The 19,263-nt window shown below is 37.3% G+C and overlaps 1 protein-coding gene across 4 annotated transcripts in view; it reads right to left on the bottom strand.

Annotated features, from left to right (window-relative positions):
* Window positions 1-594: 594 nt before the first annotated feature.
* LOC120729579 (leucine-rich repeat-containing protein 4C-like) overlaps window positions 595-19,263 on the bottom strand; it is a 152,969-nt gene continuing 134,300 nt past the window's right edge. For all 4 annotated transcript variants that reach the window (XM_040025291.1, XM_040025288.1, XM_040025290.1 and 1 more), the window contains 2 exons: window positions 17,530-17,602; window positions 595-6,772 (listed from right to left, as the gene is read on the bottom strand). In XM_040025291.1, coding sequence (XP_039881225.1) covers window positions 4,778-6,721 — 1,944 coding nt within the window. In that variant the 5' untranslated portion in view covers window positions 6,722-6,772; window positions 17,530-17,602 and the 3' untranslated portion in view covers window positions 595-4,777. The remainder of the gene's footprint in view (window positions 6,773-17,529; window positions 17,603-19,263) is intronic.

The following is a 19,263-nucleotide window of genomic DNA, read 5'->3' as shown; positions in this document are numbered from 1 at the left end:
AGTTTGACTGACACTGCCAGCAAACTATATTTACACTTGAACGCTACATTAAATCAAAACTCCTGCTTCAGTTTGTTTTTCATGTGTGCCTCATACAATACATAAAAAACTGTTAGTGGGGCATTTGAATGTTATATGTCAACTATCTGTAAATTTTAGTAAAACATTATAGTTTCTCTAAATGTATTTAACACCCCCCTTCTGTTTCTATTGAGTGGCAGTTGGAAGTCTTGGGTGCAAGTAGCAAATATTTTTAATGACATTATGCCATTACTGCATTATGTAAATTCTTCAATTATTGTGAATCTTCCATTCATTTTTTTGTCTGCTTTTTTGACTGCCAATTTGTGGTTCCTTTACTCATACCTGGCTGGAATCTATTGTGCTATTTATATCTTAGAATCAAAAAACATTCCTCTAAGTTATTGTTTGTTTTTACGGCCACACATTTCAGTTGGGCCTGATCCTTACCATGGAAGTTTGGGGTTGAATCTAGCCCAGGTCCTTCACTGTAATCAATCAGCGGCATCTTCATCTATCCAAAAATAGCAAGCAAGAGTCTGATGCATTTATTTTTTTATTTTATTTTTTTATTTTTTTAAATAACATTGAATGTTCTTGTTCTCGGCAAAACTGCTCGAAAGCCCCAGCTTGATGTTGTAGCTATTTCATTTGTTAACAACTTATGACTATTAGTTTTCACTTCCTCATATGACTTTCCATCAGTCATATCAAGATTCAGAATCTGACTTTACTTGGCTGATTATCAACTGGAACAATGTCCCGTGGATGCAGATAATGGAGAATTTAATTAGAAAAATACAATCATCGTGTTTGCCTTGTGCTTTGCTTTAGATAAGATATTTTTTCACTAATATGGTTTTATTAGTTCTCCATTTGTTTAGTTTGTAATGTTAAGCTACTAAGTAATCCAGTGCCAAATAAATTATATAAATTTAATTATCAGTCCTGTTTATGTAGCATGCAAGCTAGTACCATGGCTGAGAACTAACTAGGACTAAAGAACACTGATATTTACCAAAAGTTTGTTTGCTTTGTCTTTGAAATTCCTTTTTTCCCTCAGAAATTACTGACAGGATGTGAGAAATTTTATATGTGATTTTGTAGATTTAGCCCTGTGAGTTTTTCCTGTACAACTATGTATGCATAATTTTTTTTTTCAGATGAAGAAAAAAGGTAAATATTCACATCAACTATGATATCTGTAATAAATACAGAGGTTGAAAACAAGGATCAGACAATACAGAAAAACAACAATAGTTTATTTGAACCATATTTTGTGTATGAACTACAAACTGGTCTCTATAATCGATCTCCGTATCTTTTAAAGGTCATGAAAGAATGCTTACATGAAAATCGATCTCTTATTCTTTTACAACATATTTATCTTTTTTTTTTTTTTCACTTTTCGAACAGGTTGTTGGCACATGTAAAATCAAAATTTAAAAATTTTTGTTTTTGTTATATTTTATTCTCAAAATGTATTTTATATAAATCTACCACTAGAACAGCATTCCTTCTCAGAAAAAGAAAAGGATGTGAAAAAAAGGAATATTGACAAAAATATTTTAGATATCTTACACACATGAGACAGCTTGACTAAAATGCAACAAAGTTACCATTGAAATTTTCAGACAGTTTACCTCCAACTAAAGGCAGAAGGGAAAGATGGTTACACTCTCAACATAAACTGAGGAGAATCGTGATCCCGTGCCTGCCAGTATGAACTGAAACAGAGAATGACACACACACACACACACACACACACGCACACACACACACACACACACACACACGCACGCACAATATGGTTTACAAATGTGCCAGTCTCCACATAAGGGCAATTATGGGGTGAATCCCGTCCAGTTGTTGAAAAAAAATTAAGGGGAATCATTCATTAAATCTGGACTAATATTACCCGGTGACCTCATTTTATTTAGGAATCTACAGTATTCCCCACGTCTGTGCTGTACACAGCACATCAGAACTTCTGATTTCAGAACGTCATTCAGAACGTCTTGGTTATCAAAACACCTTGAAACACTACATGCAATAAACACTTGCATCTCAAATGGTGCTCATCTTAAACCTCCATAATTCCTTATCTGGCAGAGAAAAAAAGCTGTGAAAATAAAATTACTTTAATAGAATTAATATTCTTAAATATACTCTGCATTATAGGGTGTGTGTGTGTGTTTGTGTGGAGTGCTGGAGTGTGTGTGTGTGTTTTTTTTTACACTACAGATTATGAATTAATTAAAATATATAATCTGTGCAACTGTAATACATATATCAGGTATCCCAGGTAATAAAAACTCGGTGTGAATCAAGCATAGATCATATTGTTCTGAGGCAAACTAACACTGTATCTCATTTAATCTCCATACTCTATGCATTAAGCTAAGGGGTGCAGCATTTTATTCTTTTTTTCAATTTAAGCTAAAATCTGTATTGGCTGTAAAAGGTTTGCACTTATGTCCGGTTAAAGCTGTTTTGTTAATTTGCCTTTATTCATAGTGACACATAACCACTTGAATGAGAGTGAATTCTTTTAAAACTTCTGTAAAAATTGGTTTATTTTGCTTGGCTTCGTGGAAGTTTTGAATGAGGCTTGTATAGTATACAAACTTGTATAGTAGACAGTGGGTTTTTTTTTTTTTGTTTGATTGTTACCTGTGGTAGCCCATGTGTTTGTGAAACAGGTGGTGTAACGTGCAGACCTATAGACATTGCTGCTTGTTATCTTGACAGGAAAACTGTGTTTTTTGCTATATTTTCTGTAAAATATGTAAATGATTTTGAAGAAAAGCCCACAGAAAATCTTTCACTTCTTAAATCATTATTCTGAATAGCTTTCAGAACTTAAAACATTCATCTAAAAGTGACCACAGCAGTGGACTGTTTTCATATATTTTTTTCCAGACATGTTTTGAACTAATAGAGGACAAATGTTTCAAATTCTCAGTGGAGTACCAGCTTTTACTTAAATGATATGCGTGGTGAATCCACAGAAAGCACATGACATCATCTTTAATAGAGGCATTCCTTTCTGGATTGCATTACTGCAAGTGTAAAAAACAACAAAAAAAAACCCAAACCGAATTAAGAATTTGAGTGGCCTAACTTTTTTTTTGCAAATTTTTCTGTTGAATAAAAACCACAGTCAACTTGCTAAAAATAAACCTGTGCCATCTCAAATGTCTGCATAACCACTGCATTTATGGTGCTTGGCACCATTCATTACATTTGGGACTTTGAAATGCTTTCCAGGGTATGGATGGCAGCAGAGCTGTGCCCATCCAAAGCCCACAGGCACATCAATTAAAATGTAAATTGTGTTGTCACTAACGATGGAGAGAGTCAGGTGCAACCCAAACATCTGGTTGATGCCCGATCCCACACATTCACCCCATAAGCCTCTTGCAGCTAAGCCTTGCCACTCAGGGACAAGTTCTGTGGTTGGCGGGAGCAGGGTGTGAATCTGGGACTGCCAGGCACTGCCCATGTGGAAATATGGCACAAAGATGACAGGCAATGTGCTCAGACAGCTGTATAAAGGGTTTAAGCTCTTTCTTCCGCTCATCAGTCTACTTCTGACAGCACTCCTGCAGTACTGCAGATGAGGTAAGGGGTCCCAGCATGAAAATGGGGCTTCAAAGCAATCATCTTCATATGCAACACTACACAGCACTGCAAGGTAAAGGTGAAGCCATGATACACTGGAAATATTCTGAGGCAGTGGGTGTTTGCCAGAATTTGAGGTCATGTACATCTGCACAGGCATTATTCCCATCCTCTCCAGTCATAATTATGTTCTTTCTAAAGTACATTTTAATGCTGCTTCTGTAGCATGACCTTCAGAATTTCAATGGTTCTTAATGCAATTTATTATATGCTTTCTATAATAATGAGATTTGTCAAGACAAATTTGAGATCAGGGATCATTTTAAATTTTACATATACAATAGAAACACAAAGACATATAGATCAACAGTATTTAATTTAACAAAACTGTCCTTCTAGCAGTGAGCTTCAACTTTTACAGTAGCAGAAATGGATGCATTTCCCTCTTTTCAGGTCCTCAGCCTATTGATGACAGCGCAGAGTGCCTAATGTATGTGACAGATAATTAAACGGTGAATAATGATCAGATTCCATCACTGACAGTTCTGTCACTCACTCCAAAATGATGAACAAGTGTTTAATTCATCTCAGTTAGAGACGGTCACAAAAGATTTCATCAATTAATCCACAGCTGAGAAAATCACTAATGTGCTCTAGGATTCTTTGATAAATGGGGAAAATGAGGTTACCGTGTCATCTGATCGAAAATCGGCAGCTATACCAAAAAAAGAACAATAAAGGAACAATACTTTGTTTCATGTTTTTTGACACATCTTTGAAAGAAGTTGAAAGTATATTAGTAAACCAATTTTGTGATATGCGAGGAAAAAAGAAGAAAAAAACCCACATGAATTAAGTGTTGAAAAAATAATTGCAGAATACAGTTTTCGTGATTTAACCACAACATTTTTTTCTTAAATAAATAACTTCTGCTTTGTAAAGACACTTTTTGAAACAGTAGACATACTCTAATTCCCAAAGTCACTGAATTAACATTGCTAGTCGCTGATTTGCCAAACACAAGTCTGTTATTCCGAGCGTCAGCCGCAGTCCTCGCAACCAAAGGTCAGTAATGTTCTGTCAATAATGCCTGTAAGTAATTTCATCAGTTTTAAAATGTCTCACAAAAGTATTAGATTTGGGTCTCTTGTACATTGTCTTTTGAGCTGGCCCGGATTAGCAAAGGTTCGTGCGCTGAGCTGTGTATAGAATTGATTGTGGAGGCATGGTTGTATGCAGTCTTATAGGTGTTATAGTGGTTGAGGTGCTCGTGCTCAAGAGGAGGCAGAGTAAGGTGGCCCTCCATGCCTGGGCCTCCTGTTACACAATCCTCGTCCACATTGATGATCTCAATAGTGCGTGTGGGTGCATGGTGATTCTGCTGGTGGTGTTGTTTGCGCATCTTATAGAAGATAATAAGCATGACAGCTGCCATGAGTGTGATTGCAACAAAGCAGCCAATGATGATCTTGGTTGTCTTCATTACCTCATCCAAGCCATTCTGCAATCCCTCACCACCCACCTCTGTGACGGGAATTGTATAAGTCTTCTCTGTGGCACGTGTGGAGAGTGCGGTTCGGACGGTGGTGGTTGTTGTAGAGGTTGGTGAGATAGACTCCCATGTACCAGCAGAGGGTGTGGGGCCAACCTTCTGTTGGACAGTAGTGGTGAAGCCTTCATTATGCGGGGTTTCTATTGTCTCCACTGTCACTGTAGTAAAGTAGCTGAAACTGCTTTCCGTAGAGGAAACATTGAGTGTGGCAGACGCTGTTGTGTTACCTGCAGAATTACTCACCATGCACGTATATGTACCTGTGTCCTGCATGGTAACATTGGTAAAGTTCAGTGTGCCATCATTCAGCACAGAGATTCTGACCTTGTATGCACCGTGTGTCATGATGGAACCATTGGGTGTAATCCAGCTCACTGAGGTTAAAGAGCTGGCTCTGCATTTCAACTCTGCAGCACTTCCCTCTGTTACATTTAGGTCTGTGGGAGGCTCCACAATAACAGGAGCATAACAGTGAAAATAATTCTGGTCCAGCTCACCAATGTAGCGTCCCTTATGGTGAGGAGGTGAACTGCAGCGGGCACAGCAGCTGGTGTTTGCAGGTACCATCTCCTTAAGCCACCAGCTTAGCCAGAGGATGTCACAGTTACAATTCCAAGGGTTGTGGTGTAAGTGCACTCTCTCCAGGTGATGTAGAGGAGTGAATAGATCATGGGGCAAGAGGGTAAGGTTATTGTGGGCCAGATTGAGTTCCACAAGTGATTGCAGGTCATCAAAAGCATTCCTTTCTATGGTCTGGATCTGGGCATGCATCATCCACAGCTTTTGTAAGTGTATAAGCCCTTTAAATGAACCAGGCCGGATGACAGATAGCTGATTTCCTGACATTTCCAGTTCATCCAGCTTCACTAGGGGAATAAGATTGGGAATTTCCTTCAGATTGCACATTCCCAGATTTAAGTAGCGCAGATTGCTCAGCCCTTCAAAGGCCCCATCAGATATGTAGTTGAGCCGTTTGAGCTCCCCAAGGTCCAGCCTTCGTAATGAGGGCACTCTGTTGAAAGCATAGGAGGTAATGCTCTCTATGGGGTTATTCCTTAGCCAAAGCTCTTTTAGTTTGGACAAGTACTCAAAAGCCCCGTTTGGGATGGTGGTGAGGCGGTTATCAAATAGCTCCAAGGTATTGAGGCTGGCCAGTCCATTGAAGGCCCCAAGCTCAATTTTGCGTATGTGGTTTTTGCTCAGCTGTAGAATCTCTAGATGTCTTAGGTGTTTGAAGCTGTCCACTTTTATGACTTGAATAAGATTTTCTTGCAGATTCAGGTAGCGTGTGTTGGTAGAGATGCCATCAGGAACATCCCGCAAGCCTCTGCGGGTGCAGATGACTTTGCTGAACTGGTTACTGCACGAACAGACAGAGGGACACGTCTGAGCGCGAACCAGTCCTGCGACCACCAGCAGCTGGAGGGCCAGGAGCAGAACAAACAAAGGGTCGGACAAGGCCCGGTTCCACCTAGGACCTCGCATCATCTGCTGCTGCTGAGAGGAGGTCATCTTGTTTAACATTCATAATTCATTGACTGGTCTTTCACTCTCTTAAAAGAGGATTTTGGCCCACTGGAATGAAATGAGAAAGAGAAAAGAGAAGACACCCATTAGGTAAGTGTGTGAACAAGTCTAATGCATGCTAAAGTTTATCCCATGCCATTTCAAATTATTAGCACAAGGATAGCCTTAAAAAAGGTATACTGTCTTGTAGCAACCATTAACCACATCCACACACAAACTAGGAACTTATATAGAAATGCGTTTTCAGGCACAATGTCCTTATATCTCAGTCACATAATCCAAATTCCTGAAAAAACAAATGATTTCTGTGCTGTTTGTTTGCAGAAGAAGGGAACGAGTGAAAAAAAAAATGAAAAAAGCAGCCATGACTGCTGCGTTGTGATTTATATTTCAGTGTGGAGGAGCATAAATAATAATAAGCTCAACACCCACTAGTCCTTCAATCGAGTCAAGATATCTAGAAACCTCTGATTACAACTCACAATTCAGCAAACAAAAGGCATGAAAGCAAGTGAAAATATATATCTATATATATCTATATATAGATATATATACACATATAATATGTGTGTGTATATCGATTTAGAGAACGTGCAATGAGTTCAACACTACAACAGTGGCCTCTCCATTTGGGTTTTTTTCTTTATTTTTTTTTTTATAAATCACAAATTAACAGCTCTGTTTACAACTTCCTTAAAAAGATTAAGGTTAAGATTTTCTCTTTTCATGTTAACTGGAAAAGCACTGTGAGTTAAGGCAGGAACATTAAGCAGCTGAAATGTAGACTAGCAGTGAGGTCAACACTACAACAGTGGCCTCTCTTTATTTGCTTTCTGCTGAATATACACTTTACTTTTTTTTTTCTTTTTTTTTAATAAACTTTACTCAAGGAACTTGCAGTAGGTTGACTAACCAGTGCCTTTTTTATATTCCCAGGGCCCAAGTTGGCTTTTAAAGTCTGAGACATTTTACCTTAAACCATTAGACCATTCAAAATATTTTTTCTTTTTTACTAAGCACTTCATACATTTTTTCTTACATGTTTTATACAATATGTGTATTCAGCTACTTAATAAGTGAAAGGTCAGTACAGTTAAATGCCATAAATGCCACTGATGCTCTGATGTCCTTCATTGTCAATTAATATCTCAGCCAAATGTGTCTGTCACACAAAGATAAAAAAAAAAAACGTTGGTTTTCTATAATCAATGTATGTGTGTGTTTTAGTGTTAAACATAATCATATCCATTCTGTGGAATAATAAACCCACTGAAAGACACATCGCTGACATATTGATTAATTTCATGTTCAGTATAACATCTCTGGACTTTACCGGCTTATTATTAATGACTACATTGCAACACCATTGTTCAAAAACGAATTCAAATACAATAATTACAACACTCTTATTATGTTGAGTCATACAACTTTCTCATTGCTTTGCTTATTATACAGTTCATTAGTATATGTTTTTTTTATTGTCATTTTTTCCTCACTACTATCTAAGTGAAAAACAGGGAACCACTCTGGGCAGGTCGGAAGTGAGTCACAGAGCTAGCACAGATAAAGGGAAACATTTATAGAGCCTCTAATCTACCTGACCTGAATGTTTTTGAATGTGGGAGGAAACTGGAGCATGTTCAGAAAATCAATGTGAACATGAAGAAAAAGATGTAAACTATACTGTTAGATTTTCAACCTCCAGTGAAATGTCAGTGATAAATACTGAACCACTGTGGAATATGTGTTGTTCGGCTATGAATAGCTCAGGAAATGTGAAACATTTTTGTAACAGAACACAATGTCTTTCACACAACAAGGTTTAATCTTTCAACAATAACAGAAAGAGCTCTCTGAGATAAGAGTTATCTTGAGATGTGTTATATATTAATTAAGTAAAATATCTTTTATATTTAAAGAAACTAATCACAAATGAACAGCTCTGTTAATTGTCACTGAGTCAACATCAAAATTTAGAAAGAATATTAACAAATTACAGTGTTCAAAAATGTTTTATTCAACACAATTTGTCTATTTAGAAGGAAAAGCACAATTTCCTTGTGAAAAAGACCAGAAGATTTTCTCTTGTTGTGTTAATTGGAAAAGCACTGCGAATGAAGACATGCAGTAACACTGCAGTGTTGTTGGGATGCAATATTCATAGTTTCTGTAGGCATACAGTGTATTCAACACACAGCCTAATCTCCAATAGAAAGCTCTTCACTTAAGAATGGGGAGGCTATTACTGTAACTACTGATTAATTGCTTGATTACTGACTCCATTAATTCTTCAATTGCAAAATTTAAATTCCAAGCAGCCAAAGCCTGGGGGTGGAAAAAGAATTTGTTTTCATACAGGGGGACTGAGCAAATGTGACAGAGATCACACACCAGGCTGAAAATCACATTCCACTGTTGCAGTTTTAATTTGTTCGAAATTAAAACCTTGCACAAAACAACAGGGTTTAGTGCAGCACATGGTTTAATACAAGATTTATGCTTGGATGTTCTATTGACACTGCAAGAAGAAAATATTAATATATGAAGCTGAATTTTTGTATACACATCTTTATTATACACATCTTTTTAGGTGAAAACAATGTCTTTTCAATGCCATGAATGAATATAATGACCTACTAAAAACATGCTTCAGTTAAGACTTCTGAAAACTTCCTCACTCCCTGTATCTCCACTATTTACTCATCCTCCTTTTCAACAGATCAAACCTTGATAAAAGATAAACAATGAATCAGCAGAACAGAATCCAAACTGTGGCAGTAGAAAAGATCAAGTTGATTTACAGAGCAAAACAATATATCTCCACACTGACAATGAAAGCAGCAAAATTGGATTTACATAGTGCTGTGATGGAATTAGATGAAAAGAGATAAGGAAAATAGGATTAAGAAAAGAAAGCATTTTCAACTTTTGTCCTAACAGATTATGAACTGCCAGCTGTCTCTTTGTCTTGCAGACATACTGAAGCGCGACCCTGCTTAACAGAAGTGGAGACAATTAAACAGCCAGACCTGCAATATTTGTGAATTCATTTCTTGCTTTTACAGAAACTGTTATGTGGAGTTGTGAATATTTTCTTTTGTGCCCCTGTTGTCCACACAGGCTCTTCTTAGGGCTGCTTCTGCAGTATTTGCTCCAAATTATTGCCTCATCAAGCAGCCAATAATGAAAGATGAAAAAGTTTTTGCAGCATCCACCTGTGGAGTGGTTACTAGACCGCTTATTTCCCACTGGACTTTCACCCCGAGTCTAATGCTTGCTTCCATGCTCTCAGACTGGCACTCCCTCTGCAGTCTACTTGCTCCATTCTAGTTCTGTGCTCGCTTGGAGGAACTGCATCATTGAGCAGAAACCTTTGTCTAAGGCAGACAGTGATGGTACCTCTGTTACAAGTAGTATAAGCAATCATGAGACCTGATTTGACAAATGATGCTTGCCATCCATACTCTGACAGTAAAGCGGTCCAGATGTCCAAATAATGTTTGTCTACCTGCCTGTGTGATTCAATTGCACAAAAGCCTACAGTGCAGGATCAACAGAGCCTTTGCAAGACCTCCATGCTAACTCCACAAGCACTTTAAATTCAGCCCTCATCAGAGGGATGGAGATACATCAGCCTCTTGGGCCTCTCCATGCCGCTTCATACATTTCTATTTGCGCATGTTTTGGAGTCCTCCCTGACTCAATCAGTTTTAAGTGTGCTAGACAGCCAATGACGTGTTGGGACTTTTATGCACATGCCAAGAGGTATTCCTCTAATCCCATCAAGGATTAGTGATCTGCATGGTGTGTAACATTACTAACATCCCACTCCTCTGCTGTAGAACTGTTTTTTTTTATCACAAGGCAAGAGATGTTAAATGACCAAAATACAGCTTTTCTCACAGCCTTATTGCACGTTCTATTCATGGGTCATAACCTGGTGTATGTTACCATACTGTCACAATAGGGCAATGGCCAATGTAAGCTGAGATACCATTAGTATATTTATAGTCGTCAAAATGATGGACACCACTGGAATAAAAAAAAAAGAAAAAAGAAGAAAAAAGCCTGCAAAAATCAGGTCAGTGTAATTAAATGATGCTGAGGTGGACTTAATGGGCGTGTTTGGAGCACAAGGGCATAAAGGAAAATCTTCAAGACTAGAACAACCAGTTCTTTACTGTATTGCTCACAGGCCCTGCCATCACTACATATACATGAACTGTAACAAATTTATTTAATACACAGATAATGAATGGAGTTATGTAACAAATTAACAAATAAAAATGCACAATGTCCTCAAAGTTCAGAGAAAAAAAATATATAAAAATGTCTAAATAAAAATAATTATGACAAGAGAAAAAGGGGTATAAAAATCAGGGTCAGTATTTTAGATTAACTGCCATCTGTAAAATGGCATATTTTGTTTATTTAAAAAACATGTCTCCAATAGATAGGATGGGACATTCGTAGTGGTAGTGGTAGTTTCCACATGGTCTTAAGTCTAGCCCTTCTTATGACTACTGTAATTCTGAAGTCTGTCATATTTTTACATTATAAATCGGGTAGAAAAGGCTGAATTATTTAGTTACACTGCAGGAAATTCAAGTGGGGCTAAAGCCCCCCAAAATAAGTCTGCGACTAGTTGGCACAAGCCACTGAGTTATTTTATTCTGATTTCTTATTATGGACAGCATGAACTTCCTGTATTCATTCCTTACAAATGCATTAATTCCTTTGAAAGGTGGGGAAAATAGAGTGGACTCCTCTGACGCTTTCTACACTCAGTTAATGCTCGAGTGCTTGCTGATTATGAACTTTTCTGTAAAGAGTGACTGACAGAAGCTTTAGCTTTCACATTGCATGGAAGAGAAAAGATGATGAAAGATTGCAGAGTGTGAGACATCTGTGACAGAGGAATGTTGGTATGTATGGTAGAGAAAGAGAGAAAGGAGAAAGTGCAAGAAAGAAAAAGAGAAGGAGGGATTAATGAGATATAAATCAAATCAGGCCACTTCTTGATAATGCCAGCAACAGCTCCAAATATAAATCAGAATCCTTTAAGGATTCCAGTGTGGGAGGGATACCCACCACATGCATCACAAGCCTTCTTTTTTCTTTCTCTCGAGCCAGCACAATAAACCGATTAGATGTCTTTATATTTTCATCATGTGATCATAGTTTTGATATAGAGTCACATTTTCCCTGTGGTCTTTCATCACATTTAATCACACACATTATATTAGAGCCTAATTGGGGTAAAGACAGGGCAGCTTTGTCCCTGATGCTGCCACTGAACTCCATAAGAATTGTTTTTGGTTTGATTCATTTTGTTTAATTACAAAAGGTTTCAATAGGTGTGTTTGTGTTTATGAAGGGATGCCAAATGCTATCATTTTTCTGTAAAGCAAATTTACATATGGATATAAATAACGTAACCTTAACCAAATTTAGATTTAATTTCAGTTAAATAACAGCAATATCTGGAATATTTAGAATTATTAGGGTGGCATAGGGGTGGCTAACACCATTGCCTGCCAACAGCAAGGTTTCTGGTTTGAATCTTAGCTGGGCATTTCTTTGCCAAGCTGGCATGTGCACCTTGTGCCTGCGCTGGTTTCTTCTGGGTACTCTGGTTTTCTCCCACAGTGAACATGTTAGGTTAACTGAAGATTACAAATTGGCCACAGAGATGTGAAACAGATAAAGTACTTGAAGTGCTGTATGAATGCTTTTTAACAATGTGACTTGTGGTCTAAAGTACTTTGTGTGTCAGTAAGGCAAGAAAAGGGCTTTTTAAATGCCAGTAGGTTACATGCATAATTATTTTATCCTACATTGTGCGAGCTGTTGGACTATAGAGTGTATAACAGGATGGATTATAATTTATAATACTGATATATGCTACATGTATATAGCGACATTTATGATTTGATATGCACTATTACTGTGCCTTGTATTTCTGCAGTTAAGGGCACATTAAGCCACTTTAAAATGTAATGTTGAGGGATGCTGGCTCCCCCCCCCAAAAAACAAAAACGAAACAAAAAACAAGAAAATGGTCACACTGCAGCTCTTTTTCAGTGTCTTTCTTTTAACCACTCAAGTGAAACAGACAAGCCAAATACTTTGAATTGGTGCTAACTAGCCAAGTGAGACAAACTGACAGCTGCTCCCATGCCCACAGCCTTACATTCTTTCACTCACAGCTTGTCTGTGTCATCTATAACAAGATGGTGAAATGAATCTGATGCATGTAACAAAAACTGAGTAACCCAGCATGCTCTTATAAATAAGCTTATCAAATGTGTTCAGTGACAAATAATGTTAATGTTAAAATGCTTAAAAATACTTAAAATACTTAAAAATGAGCACATACATATGGAAATGATCTAAGATATGCTAAAAAAGATAATTCCATCATACTAAGACTATTACTAAGACTAAGACTAATGCTTATGTATTGCAATTATAAAATTTTAACCTTAACCACGAGCAAACCTTTTTAAACACACTATGCATTTTGCAGTTCTTATCATAAAACCACATGTGCATTGAGAAAGACTTTAGAAATAGTTTGATATAACAAAGAATTTACATTAAAAATGTACATGTTTCCATGATTTTTTCTTTCTGACGACACCAAAACATGTTTAAATAGAAATGGAGAGGGCAAAGAGGTTGCTGCCAATCTGAGGAGAGCTGTATGTGTGATCATATGAATATTAACATTACCTTAACAGTATTTTGAGTGTCACAGACACACACACACACATATATAGAACAAGAGAGAAAGATGGAGAGTAAAGACCTCTCTTTTCCAAGATTTGACAGCAGAGAAAAAGAAGTGACATTTTGACATTTTAAGCATATAGGCAACTGGGGACCTCAGATGTTAATAAATGGGATCCCTTCCAGACATTTCTTAAGACATATAAGTTAACTTGTCAAAAACTTACTTCTTTCTTTACTAAAAAAAAATCCTGGGTCTATAAATATGTTAATATTGTTCATTTCCACAGTTTAACTACTAGGCAAAAGATGTCTTCTGTTGAAAAGACAATTGTACATGCACTGTTGGTTTCACATAATAGGCTGTCTCACGTTAGTTGCATACTTCAGCTTCAAATTTTCCACATTCTTTATGAGATTGTGCACAATGAAAATTGAACATCTGAGGGAACTAAAAAATTTTTTTTTTTTTTTGCGATTAAAGATGGATAATGTACCAGAGAGTTCAGACATTTTTCTGTCTGATTCTATCTAAAGTAACAGCTTATCTGTCAGTTTGTATCTTACAAAAACTATTAAAAAGGTCACAGAAGATCTTTTTTTTTTCTTTTCTAGACAATTTTGAATGTTGTGTCTGTCTAATGTTCAGACAAAGGTCTTTATCGCTGCATTGAAAAAGCCAACTGTAGAATTTGGTTCATCAGGTCTTGCAAAAATTGGTGCTGAAGAAACAGACGGTCGCCTCGCTTAAGTCAAAAATTGCAGCATTGCAATGATACAGCTCCCGCTGTGATTCTGGCTGTGGCCATGGCCGTGCTTTGGTTATTGGATTCTTGTTGTAACACATAAATATTGACTTCATGCGGTCGTGTGGGTGCAGTCATTGTTCTGCTGGCTCTGTATCAAAACACCAGTGGTGTGTTGGTAATATATAGCTGATAGATTCAGTCCAGGTTCAACTAGTAGGACACCTGGACATATTCATATTAAAATGGATTTAACCACAGACGCCGGTGAAGTCATAATAACAACAACTATATCCCGCCCCATCTTCACATGGATCAGTCAGGCAGAGTAGCTGCAGCTGTGTTCACAGCCAGGAGCTGTGGACTCTTGGAAATAAGCTTCACATCATGGAAAGCATTACATTTTCTCCCCTTTTATATTGTTAAAGGCAAAAGTTATTGTAAGGTAAACATTCCCCACTTGTGACTTTTTAGAGGTCAGGTACTTCTTAAAGTCCACTTAACACCAAAGCGTGGTGTGTGATGTGGCATTATTACATCATAGTTGGACATGCAGGTGTGGGTCAGCTTAACATAAATGCAGAGCAAATGCAAAGGCACCCGCATCCCTCTCTGTCAGAGGATGACCCTTGGACTGTTTCCTGATGAATGAAACACACTCATTTTCCAGCCTCATTGGCTACAAGTGCCAAGGGCCTCATTTAGGTCTGCTGGCATTGAAAACGCATACATACACAACTATTGCACTCACTCATAACTAATGCACACTCAAGTAAAGATGTGCACATTTTGACTCAAATTAAAACATATAAAAACCTCTGCATATTTTCACACACAAGCTGTGTATGTGTGCAACTGTGGGTCTCTAATGTGTGCTCTTAGCATTTTCAGATTTTCACAAACTGGGTGACAGCTTTCTTGTTTCACAGTAAGGGCTGTGTCGGCAGTAGGGGCTCACGGGTGACAAGAGATATTGATAAAATCATTTGTCACCCTGTGAACATTTCAGAGAGGCTGTGGGCAGAAAATAGCTGCTAACTAGTTTTCAAGGATGTCGAATGAAGGAGTCAGTCTGTATACTGCTGTCACTCTAGTGTCTGGTTGAGGTCAGGGTGAGCATGCATCACTTTGAGTCTGTCCGAGCTGTGGAGAGGTCGTACTGAGGCTGTGAACCTGGTGATGCAGGCAGTATGGTCTCCCTGTAATTGAGTTTGGGATGGAGAGAACATGAGAGATAAGCGGGAGCACACTGATGGTATCTAAAAACAGAAGACAGTGCTAGAAGCTGCAATGTCAGAAAATATATTCAAATAAGACCGGAATTTGAGAATTAATTTATTGAGCTTTCGGATTAATCGTTACACACTTATAATCCAGTTGGACTAAGATCATTATGTATGATTATCCACTGACAAAATAAAAAGTGTCGTAGGCAGTCTAAAATGCTTGAACACACACACACACACACTCCTGAACATGTGACTTACTTTAATATCATTTCAGTGTTAACATGTCCAAGGGCACAGTCTTGTAATGTCCCCTTGATTGATGTGTCACTACCTTTTTAACATCAGCTAGTCTGAAGGTCAGTTATGCAAAGAATCAGCTAAAAGAAGCTTAGCTAGAAGGTACAGATGTCAAATAAAGGCAATGTGGCACAGATTAAACTGTTTTTAGAATAGTTACACTGAGGAAGAACCTCTAATGGTTTGAAAGTAAATTCAAAAGAACAATTCATGATTTTTTTTTTTTTACTTTAAGTAGCTTTCAGCCTTTTCCTCACATGTGGTTTTGTAAATATTCACAAAGTGACAACATCCTCACTTTCTGGAGTAATATAAAAGCATGCACTTTTAAAATTAAGCTGCCTTTATCCTAATTTGTTGCGATCCATCGGGTTGTTTGCTAATTAAATGACACCAGAGACAGATTCTGAAAACACAGAGGGCTTCTTTGGAAAAGGCATATTGTACATTTGCACTTGTTCTGTAATAAGACTAATTACAATATTTTTCATTCAATAACACAAAACCACTTGTGACTGCACATGTTTGGGAACATGTATGTAACCCGCTGTTTTTCTGCTACTCGGCACCAAAGGCAAAGGGTGCATTTTAGAGGAAATAAAAACATGTCAATTGATTCCATTGCACAAATTCAATATCATTTCCATGAAGACTTTCAATCTCCTACCCCACTGGGATGGATATAAAGGGTGGATAAAATAAGAGAAAATAAGAGAAATACCACATGAAAAGAAGCTTTGAAGTAAGTGAATCACAAAAGCAACTATTCATGCGAGTCATATCAAATAACTTGAATGCCATGTAGCTTTTAAAAAGGTCTGACAGACAGCACTTTTATTAGTGAGCTTTTAAGACATCACTAGGGTTTCAAAGTTTCAAAGATGCCAAAGAGTCAGCACCTGGTTCATGGTTGCATTGGTCAAAAAAAAAAAAAACAACAACAACTCCAGGATGATTTATTGTGACAGGGATAATAGACGTATTAAATTATGACAACATATTGCCAATGCAGGGAAACAGTATCATCAGCCTAGAGGAATAGTGTTTGCCAGTAAAAGCTTTCTGACACTGCGACAGCAGTTCACACCAAATGTAGAACAGACATGTAGTAGAAGTTACATGCATGAGTTGAGCTGTTCACTCCAGAGGCATATATCTGTGTGCAGTCCAACAACGCTCTTAGATACGAAAAGAAAAAAGGAAAAAAAAAAAAACGCCTGACACAAAGGTAAAACGTCTAGTGAAAATAGACTTTTTGTGAACATAGGCACCAGCATAGAATAACTACTGAGAGTCATAAGCTTCTTTTTAGTTTTACACTTCAATAGTTCTAGCTCCTTTTTCAACTATATCCACAGCCTAACATCAAGTCATTTCTCATTTCACTGTGATGGGGTAAAGTCTACAGGAGTATCAAGTTTCTCTCTGTCCATCTCCATCAATGAGGTTATTAACTGACCAGTTTATTTGCCAATGTGTTAACTGGACTTAATTCCACACCTTTAGATGTGTTCTGATGCCAAACCTTGAAAAATATATCAAAAGTGTTCTTTGATTTAAAAAAAAAAAAACAGGCTTGTTTTGATCAAAAAGGTCAATTATCAGAATTTTGGGTTTAGACATAGGTGTGAAATGATACTTTATTTCATATCAATGAAATATGCATGATAAGCAAAACAAATATTTTTTTACACATTTCTATGTGTGCATCTTTTTCTCTGAAAGCATCAAACAAACCATGTATATCTTCGACCAGGAAAGAAAATCACCAAGGTTGAGCCAAGCTCTGCCTAAGTCTTACCTGCCAGCTCAGTCAAGATCCAAGGGGTTTTAATCATCCACATATTAGCTTTCAATCCACCAAAATGCTGGACCTGCAAATAAAAGAGGATAAATGTAAGCAAACTTTAAAATAGATTTGTAGCAATACAGTTTCTGTCCACTCCATTCCCCAGGGCTCCATGAAATAGAGTCCATGAATAATGCACATTTTTGGAAAGATCATGATGTATCTGCTCAGCTACCAAAAATGCAATTTTTTTAAACCCCCAGGATAGAGTACACCTAATTCAAAATTCTCTTTACTGTTTCTAAATAATCATTGAGTCATCTTGTTAGTTTTCCTTTCAACTACTTCCTCAGCACTCTCTGCTGATGCTGATATTTTAGTACCTCTGAGACCCTCCATCTAACAAGAGGGACTTTATAGTATGCTACTGTATGTCGGAAGAGCTCATTCCTCAGGGACGACGGGACAGTCAAAGCCATAAAACCTCACAAACACACTGCAAAACACATATACACACAGCACACACACAAACACTCAGAGCCTGAACACACAAACACGGACACACAGAGGACAGACCCTGTTGAATAAATTATGGGGGACAAAAGCAAATGGAGATAAAGCTCTCCATCCTGCATGGCATCCATTAGTATAGTGCAGGAACCCTGAATCTAAATAAGTGTATGTTTGATCAAGTGGGTTGTTACTACAGTAACAGGCAATCATAACAGCCATTCCTGATTAAAGATTTCTCATTTACACAAAATTGCCAGTAAGTATGGTCTCTGTATTACGGTTACATTGAATCCAAAGACATACCAGTTAATAGCCACAAAACACTGCAAACATAGAGATGTCTTTCTCATATTTAATGCAAAGTTAAACTGAAAAGACTAGAGCAGAATGGAATGGACATCAATGAGTTATATACAGTTTAATACAATTGAATACATTTAATAATTATAACAGCAATAATAATAATAATTTCCCCCACTAGCCCCAGAGCTTTTTGACAATTGGCAATTGGCACAGATTTGGTGATCTTTGGTGAGTAGGTCTATTTATAGCAGATGTAGTTGACTCAAAATAAACTCATCGAAAGGAGGGGAGAGGTGACTTTGCACAACAGTGTAGCTCACGGAAGAAAAAAGGAACCTGAATAGTTTAGCACTCATGAACATGTCATGAATCTTGATGATATGTAGGAATATAAATAGAATATCATTTATCATCATAATAAAAGTATACCTCAATCCAAGTCTATAGCTGTAAATAACACATACGTGTTTAAAATTGGTAAGCAATGACAAGATCCCTTACTGGAATAAGTAAGTTTATCAATAAATATTGTAACACAATTAGTTGAGGGAGAAGTATTCAGTGCTATCTGTCTTAAACTTTGCTAAAAATGACCAATTATGTCGACAAAGTAGATGATAGCGATGATGGATATGGACTATGTGCTATAATCATTATCACTGTTGTTATTATCAACAACATCAATATTGTAACCACCCTTCCACCCCCACCTTCTATCCTCCACAGAGAGCACAGAAAACGCCTTCTGACTTTCCTCTTCCTCTGACAAAGATCTACATTATTACATTTTTAAAAAGCATGTTTCGATCCTGTATTTTAAAAGACGTATGTGTTTTTTTCTAATTAAGAAAAAAGTCTGGTCTGTCAGAGACAGCTGCGACTTTGATGGTGTTTGGACATTTGTAGGATAAGAAAGTATGATGTGTTTCT

The sequence above is a fragment of the Simochromis diagramma genome, unplaced genomic scaffold, assembly GCF_900408965.1.
Source record: "Simochromis diagramma unplaced genomic scaffold, fSimDia1.1 OVJJ01000293.1, whole genome shotgun sequence".
Lineage (NCBI taxonomy): Eukaryota > Metazoa > Chordata > Actinopteri > Cichliformes > Cichlidae > Simochromis > Simochromis diagramma.
This window is presented reverse-complemented; position numbering and strand designations above follow the sequence as displayed.